This window comes from Scomber scombrus, chromosome 17, assembly GCF_963691925.1.
Source record: "Scomber scombrus chromosome 17, fScoSco1.1, whole genome shotgun sequence".
NCBI lineage: Eukaryota > Metazoa > Chordata > Actinopteri > Scombriformes > Scombridae > Scomber > Scomber scombrus.
Window position 1 is genome coordinate 6126172 of NC_084986.1, and position 8658 is coordinate 6134829.

Here is an 8658-nt window from a genome sequence, read left to right on the forward strand (position 1 = left end):
TGTGTCTCCTCAGATGACGTACGTCCTGCTGGACATCGCCATGCAGGAGCTGTTTCCCGAACTCAGCAAGGTAAACAAGTGACAGCGGAGAATGTAAAGAGATGATACAGGAAGAGACACGGCCATGTTTAGAAATGAGTTCTGAGAGGGCGTAAACAGACGGAGAGGATGAAACAAAGCACGAGCACGAAAGAGAAGGAAAAAAGGTTTTTAATGTAAACCAGAGTGAAAGTTTAGATTCATTCACATCAAGTCACTAAAACATGATTAAATATAACAGAGAGAGAAATTACTCTGCTGTTTGAGAGTTAACAGTTTGTTTAGTTTCTGTGTGTGCAGAAATATTCACATGCTGCTAATTTTTAAAATTTCATTGCACGTGATTTAAATTAGATTATATATAAAACTCCAAAACTATCATTTACAGTTAAACTTATTTTCATTTTCAATAAATCAATAAAACAGCATCAAAAATACAGAAAAACGCCCATCATGGTATCATGGAGTCATCATCAAACCACTTTATTTTAGATCTGCAACAATCAGTCAATTAATCAATTCATTTCCAACTATTAAATTAATAATTAACTATTTTGATATTTGGGTTTTTGATTTTTGAATCACTTTTTAAGAAAAACATGTCCAAATGATCTGATTCCAGCTTTTTAAAATGTGAATATTTTCTGTTTTCTTTAGTACTCTGTGACGGTAAATCTCCATAACTATTAAAACTGTAGCAGCTCTTCAGATTATTTTCATTTTTCAATTAATCACGTCGCCAATATAACAAAAAACCTAGACAAACGCCCATAACAGTATCCTGGAGTCGTCATCAAACGTCTTATTTTAGATCTGCAACAATCAGTCAATTAATCAATTAGTTTCCAACTATTAAATTAATCATTTTGAGTCATTTTAAAGAAACAAATGTCTAAATCATCTAATTCCAGCTTCTCAAATGTGAATATTTTCTGTTTTTTTAAGTCCTCTGACATCATTTAGGGCTCTTTTTAGCCATTTTCTGACATTTTATAGACCAAACTATTAATTTTTTTGACTAATAGTTGCAGCTCTAAGTTAATTAAATGTAAATAGATGTAATTTGTGTTTCATTTCAGCCAGTATACATTTTATATAGTTGAAGGAAGCCAGCAGCGAGCTTCATGAAGAGAAACGACAGAAAGAGAAGTGATGTTTGTGTTAAAGTCGGTTCACTGAGTTTACGCAGGTTGACTTTGTATCTACATATTTAGATTCAGTGCAGATGTCTGTAAAACTCACCTCACTTCATCTCCCGATGGGTAAAAAAAAAAAAAAAAGCTCAGCTGTGAATTTATCCACTCGCTCAGATGTCACTTGTTTATTAAACTAGTTCAGATTGTGTAACATCCCATGATGCAACAGCAGGGGCGTCGACACTCCCTGTGGGTCACACACAGATGATAATGGGAGTGACCAACATATAAATCTGGGAGCTGAACTTTGTTTTAAAGGAATAGTTTAAAACATTTTGGGTAAAAATGCTTCCTGAGAGTTAAGTTACAGTCACGTGATGTTTCTGTTCCCTCAGTCTGCCCTAAAAAAATGATTTTATATTGATTTATTGATTTATAATTAGGAGCTAAACATTTTCCAGATGTTCATTTTAAGTGTCTTTTTTTATCACTCTTCATGAGGCTCACTGTTCGCTTCCCTAAAATGTTTTAAATGTGACACTGAAACACAAAAAAGAGACTAATTTAACTTAGAGCTGCAACAATTAGTCAGAAAATGAATAGTTTGGTCTATAAAAGATTTATTTGTGATGTGGGTAATAAATATTGTGTTGGATTGGAGAGTGACACTAAAGTTTGTAGTCTGGTGATGTGATAACGAACTCATAATAAAAATAGTTTGTCTTCCTTTTTAACGGAATAGCTCAACATTTTGGGGAAAGATGCTTAATTGATTTCATTCCGAGAATTTAACTAAAGGTCACATGAGCTAAATTTCCCTTCTCTCTGCCCTAAAAATGGATTAGTGTGTCATATATTTTAGGAACTAAACATTTTCCAGATGTTTATTTTAAGTGTCTTTTTTTTATCGCTTCTCTTTTTCTGTCTTCATGAGGCTCACTGTTAGCTTCCCTAAAATGTTTTAAATGTGACCTGAGACACATCAAACACACACAAACAATCTGTTTAGATTCATTTAACTTAGAGCTGCAACAGAAAATAAATAGTTTGGTCTATAAAAAAGACGTATTTGTGATGTGGGTAATAAAACTCTAAACAGTGTTTGAGAGCGACACTAAAGTTTGTAGTCTGGTAATGTGATAACTCACTAAAAACAGTGAATGAACACAGCAGCACTTTCCAGACAGCGCAGCAGTGTTTTTATTGGCTGAGCGATCACATCCGCTGAGTTCAAATCAAAACAAAGATGGACTCTGATAGTCTGACCCGCAAATCTACCGGAACCAGCCTGAACGGAAAATTAAATATTTGGCGATAAGGAAACGTTACGAGCCAGATGACAAGATTAATCATCAATCTTACACCTGTGTTATCCAGTAGCTCTGTCTAAAGTTAAAAATAATACACCTACCAACACCTCTTAATCTCACTAATTAACAGGCTGTTACTTTATAAAAAATAAACTTTATTATTAGAATAGAATAGTCTTTATTGTCATTGTACATTACCAAATTAATTAAAAGCAATCTTATTGTATCATAAGTAAAAAAAGAAAGAAGGTGCTTGTAAAAGAATAAAATAAATGAGTAATTAGTATTAAAACCAACTAAGTACTAAACTAACTAAAACACATTATACACACACATGACATTACACACTGCCATCAATATAACACCCAAAATTGTTGTCGCAGTTATTACAGGATCAGGTTTTTGGAACATCTGGAAAATGTTTAGCTCCTAAAAACAAACACCAGACAGTTTAATTAGTCTCTGTGATACTCCTCATTTCATTTGATTGTGATATAAACAGGTTTAAATATGAAATGAGTGTTTGACGTTGATGTTTGATGTTTCCTCCTCAGCAGGGATCGAGGGAGGCGGTCGTCATGTGAACCGGAGGATGTTTTTTACCAAACACTGTATTCACATCTCACACAACGCCCCGGATCACGGAAGTGCAATACTCAACAATTTCCTAAAAAAACAAAAAACACAACCTCTGGGACCAGCTCATCATTCCAATGTATATTAATGCACTAATAAAAAATAAAAAAAGATCTATATTTATTGATGTCACTACAAGTTCACGCCGTCTGTCGTCTTTTCTTTCATTGCCAATGACAATATTTACATGTTACTTTGGGAATAAACCCAAAATGAGTACCTGAAAGTCGTTAAACATGTTTGAAATCTATCAATAAATATTTCCAGGATTCATTCAGTCAAAGAAGAAAATGGAATTTAAAGAGTTTTCAACGAATTCATTGTGTAAAAAAACATGTTAAACCAAATTATTATTGTCGTAAAACATCTCTTGATGGGATCTTTAACTTAAAAGACACATTTGGGTCTTTTTAAGTCGCCTGAATGAACATTTAAAGAGTTATTTTAAAGCAATCTTTTCTCTACAAAGCACAGAAGTTACACAAATTAACTGTATTTCTTCTGAAGTCACTATTTTTTAAATATTTAGATCAAATTTCACCACATCCTGAAGTGTCATTTCTTTGTTTTTGGACTTTCTTTGTTGCCTTTTTGGACAGTAGAGAGTGAAGTATAAGAAAAGAAACAAGGGGAGAAAGAAAGAGGAGTATGGTTTGTTACAAAGGTCTTTTGGCAGGAACTGAACCAGTGAGGGTGTAATTATGCAGCATACACACAGTAACCATTCAGCTGCTGGGAAGCTCAACAAAGTGTCATTTTAGGCCTTCACTGTATCTATGCAGAGTTTTCAGAGGCAGTGTCGCAGTGATTTGCTCTGTGGTCATATATATATTTCTTGCCAGAATCAGCTTAAAGGTTAATTTCACGGCTGTTTCCAGATGTTGGGGAGCATAAAGCATTTCCTGCCCCAAGTGACGTCATTTAATACTCCAGACTCTAAAAACGGTCAATTTTAAAAGATACCTGCTTGTGTTGTCTAACTCAGACGGCTGAAGCCTCAATTTTAAATATATATATTTTGCACAGACTGAGAACAAAACTATAATTTAAGTCTTTAAACACATCGGAAGTTGAACACAGGTTGGTGTCTATCATTAACATTCAGTATCTTCTGTTTCTTCTGCTTTCAGTCAGTTGAAATAAAATCAGTTTTTATATTTCTACTTCTGCTACATCTCTACTATCTCTGGCAGCTGCTGTAACTTAAGTATCATCAGTCAGTGATACTAAAACTAAGATGCTCTGCTGTTTTTCAGTGTTTTGTTTAACTTTTGTGTCGTCTTCCCGGGTCAAATTGACCCCGCCTGTTTTGACTGTTCCTTCTTTCCTCCCTTTCTTCCTTCCTTCCGTATGTCCTTCCTCCTTTCCTTCCTTCCTCCCTCCCTTCCTTCCTTCTTCATCCCTTCCTTCTTCCTTTCCTTCCTTCTTCCTCCCTCCCTCCCCCATTCCTTCTTTCCTCCCTCTGTCCTACCTTCTTTCCTTCCTTCTTTCCTCCGTCCTTCATTCCTTCCTTTCCTTCCTTCCTCCCTCCTTTACTTCCTTCTTCCTTCCTTCCTCCCTTCCTTCCTCCCTCCTTTACTTCTTCCTTCCTTCCTTCCATCCTTCCTCCCTCCTTTACTTCCTTCTTCCTTCCTTCCTTCCTCCCTCCCTCCCCCCCTCCCTCCCTCCTTTCCTTCCTTCCTTCTTCCTCCCTTCCATCCTTCTTCCTCCCTTCCTCCCTCCTTTCCTTCCTTCCTTCCTTCCTCCCTCCCTTTCCTTCCTTCTTCCTTCCTCCCTCCCTTCCTTCCTTCTTCCTCACTTCCTTCCTTGACTCGAGGAAAACAGGAGGGTTAATATGTTAAGGTTGTCTTGTAATATATAAAAATGAACTTACAGAGAAATCCACTTTGAAGCCAGGAGTCATTTTACTAGAAGCAGATGTTGGACAGTTTACTTTCTTTGGAGTGAAACTTCTTTGGATGATGCAGTCACACGTCCGCAAACCTCTCTGACATAAGAGAGTTTCACATTTTGTTCTGCAAACGTAATGAGTGTCTGACCTGTAAACTGTGAAGCTGCACAATGTTGGAGACTTTGTGTGGTTCAAAACCTGCAAAACAAAGATTATTAAACAAAAGTACCAATACAACAATCTAAAAATACTCCATTACAAGTCAAAGTCCTGCATGAAAAATCCTACTGAAGTAAAAGTACTGCAGTATTATGAGTGATGTAGTATGCAGTATACTGATGATGATTAATGGGAGAGGAAAGAAGAAAAAACAAAGTTCTGATACACACATTTTCAGATTTTAGACTTTTTCTCTAATCTTTACACACTGCTTTTTGTAAGACGTCAAAAGCCAAAAAGGTTGGAAACCATTGGATGCATCTTTAACCTTCGTGTCGTCCTCCTCATTTCCTTCCTTCTTCCTCCCTTCCTTCTTACTTCCTTCCATCCTTCCTTTCTCCCTTCCTTCCTCCTTTCCTTCCTTCCTTCCTTCCTCCCTCCTTTCCTTCCTTCTTCCTCCCTTCCTTCCTTCCTTTTTCCTCCCTTCCTTCCTCCTTTCCTTCCTTCCTTCCTTCCTCCCTCCCTCCCTCCTTTCCTTCCTTCTTACTCCCTTCCTTCCTCCTTTCCTTCCTTATCCCTTCCTTCTTCCCGTCCTTCCTTCCTTCCTTCCTTCCTTCCTTCCTTCCTTCCTCCTTTCCTTCCTTCTTCCCTCCTTCCTCCCTTCCTTCCTCCCTCCCTCCCTCCTTTCCTTCCTTTTTCCTCCCTTCCTTCCTCCTTTCCTTCCTTCCTTCCTTCCTTCCTCCCTCCCTCCTTTCCTTCCTTCTTCCTCCTTTCCTTCCTTCCATCCTTCCTTCCTCCCTTCCCTCTTCCCTTCCTTCTTTCCTCCTTTCCTTCCTTCTTCCTACATCCCCTTCCTTTTTCCTCCCTTCCTTCCTCCCTCCTTTCCTTCCTTCTTCCTCCTTCCTCCCTTCCTTCCTCCTTTCCTTCCTTCCTCCCTCCCTCCCTCCTTTCCTTCCTTCTCCCTTCCTCCCACCCTCCTTTCCTTCCTTCTTCCTCCCTTCCATCTTTCCTTCCTCCCTTCCTTCCTTGACTCGAGGACAACACAAGGGTTAACAATGTAGTTTAAAAGCTTGTTATATTATCCATTGTCATCTGAAAAGTAACTAAAGCTTTCAAATAAATGTAGTGGAGTAAAAGTTTAAAGTAGCATCACATAGAAGTAAAGTAAAATTACCTCAAAACTGTACTTCAGTATAGTACTTGACTAAATGTACTTAATGACTTTCCACCACTGCTAAACATTAACATCTAAAGTATTGATTTTTCCCCAGAGGGTTTCGTTTTCCTTTGATAAACTGCCTTTGGTTTCCACAGAATAACAAATTACCAGAAAATGTCATCACACCGAAACCGTAAGTGTTGCACAAAACCCAAAACACGTCAGCTGTGATGAACTCAATCTGGGGGGAAAAAAAAGAAAAACACACAGGGGAAAACAAAGAAGGAATTTAAGCAAAGAAACACTCTGGCTGTCAAAATAAAAAAAACAATCAGTCATGCTGATAAAAGTCCTTCTACTTCCAAATATGAGTCGGATCAGTATCGCTGATAATGGCTGTTACAGTAATTTATAACAATGCTCCAACAAATGTAGCAACATCAAAGGAATTTAACACCCTGAAGCCCTGAAGTACAAAGTTAGAGTACAGACTAGACCTGCTGTATGTGAAAAGTGCCTTCAGATGACTTTTATAGTGATTTAAATAAAGATTAAAGTTCTATGTTAAAGGGGAGTTCACACTGATTTCACATACTAAATTCACCCAAAGTTAGATTATTTATAAATTACCTCAATATGCTGTTGTGTGACTTTTTAAATGCATTATTTTAAAGCTCTCATCACTTCAAACAAAACTACAAGCATCTCATAAAACCCCTAAAACTATCTGACTGGAATTAATTTGTATTTTGAGTGACCTGACCTTTTAAAGTGATTAAAAAAAAGCTTCTGCCAACTTTTCTGAAAACACTCAACCGCAGCACGAGAAACTGTTTTTCACTGGAAAACTAAATGTTAAACAATAAAAGACAGTTTAAAAATTGGCATGAACACGACTTATAGTGATTCCCAAGACCTGCTCTATGTGAAAAGTGCTTTCAGATGACTTTTATAGTTATTTGGGGCTATTTAAATACAGATTAAAGATTAAAGCTCTGTTTTAAAAATGCATTCAAACTGTTTTCAGATACTAAATTCACCCGAAGTTCAAAAAACATTTCATAAGATACCTCAACATGCTGCTGTTTTACTTTTTAAATGCATTATTTTAAACTTTATGCATTTCATAAAACCCCAAAACTATCTGATTGGAAATAAATTGTGTTTTGAGTGACTTGACCCTTTAAAGTGTTTTTTTTAAAAAAAGCTTCTTTCCAACGTTTCTAACTCCAAACCGCAGCACAAGAAACTGTTTTCACTGGAAAACTAAAAGTAAAACAATTAAAAAAAGCTTAAAAACAAAACTTGAACAAAACTTGTTCTGATTCTCATGTGTGACGGCTGCCAAGTCGGTGACCTCAGTCTCTTCTCAGAACCCCCTGGCACTAAATTAAACAGGAGAATAGTTGCCTCTTCATCTTAATGTGGCTGTACTTGGCAGCACATTCCTCTGCGTGCTGGTGCCAGCTGTGTTGGAGCTCACTAAAGCGAGTAATAAGGAGTTCCTGAGCATTAGTAAGCAGCGGGCGTTGTTTGGGAGATCCCTCACACAGAGGGGGCCTTGTTTCCCTTGGCTCCGAGAGCGCTGCAGGAGGAGCTGCAGATTTAAAACGGTCGAACGCAACTGATGTTAAGACAGCAGAGAGTCGGCTGAACCGCTGGTAGCAGTTTCAGTATAGATTGAGCCACAATTAAAGGAAGATATAGTGGAGGTGGATGTTTTATACTGACAGTTATAATGTGTATTTAAAGACCATTTATTAGGGAATTCTCCATCTGACTTATATGTATGTATACTATTAAGTCTGTTTTCTCTTTTTCTGTATAATGAAGTCTCTCCATTTGTGGGTTTAGTAGTAGTAAATATCCTCTAGTTCTCTAATGTTTAAGCCAATGATGGAGCAGAGGAAGCCAAGCCAGCATTTAACATATGGGTCAATGATGTTTTTTTGTGCCCACGTGGTTTAGTCAAATTTAACCCTCCTGTTGTCCTCCAGTCAGGGAAGGAAGGAGGGAAGAGGGAAGGAAAGATGGAAGGATGGGAGGAAGAAGAAAGGAAAGGAGGAAGGAAGAAGGAAGGAAGGAAAGGAGGAAGGAATGATGGAAGGGAGGAAGAAGGAAGGGAAGGAGGAAGGAATGATGGAAGGAAGGAAGGAAGGAGGAAGGAAAGGAAGGAAGGAAGGACAGAAGGAAGGAAGGAAGGTAGGAGGGAGGGAGGAAAGAAGGAACGAGGGAGGGAGGGAGAAAGGAAAAGAGGAAGGGAAGAAGGAAGGAAAGAAGGACATAGGAAAGAAGGAAGAGAGGAAGGGAGGGAAGACAGAAGGAAGG

General features: G+C 37.8%; 1 protein-coding gene across 3 annotated transcripts in view; it reads left to right on the top strand.

Moving 5' to 3' along the window:
• Positions 1–3246, top strand: part of LOC133997497 (sorting nexin-14-like) — a 30217-nt gene extending 26971 nt beyond the window's left edge. For 2 of the 3 annotated variants that reach the window (XM_062437098.1, XM_062437100.1), the window contains 2 exons: positions 14–70; positions 3040–3246. In XM_062437098.1, the coding sequence (XP_062293082.1) occupies positions 14–70; positions 3040–3069 (87 nt within the window). In that variant the 3' untranslated portion in view covers positions 3070–3246. The remainder of the gene's footprint in view (positions 1–13; positions 71–3039) is intronic. The other variant, XM_062437099.1, reaches the window with a different exon arrangement.
• Positions 3247–8658: the final 5412 nt, after the last annotated feature.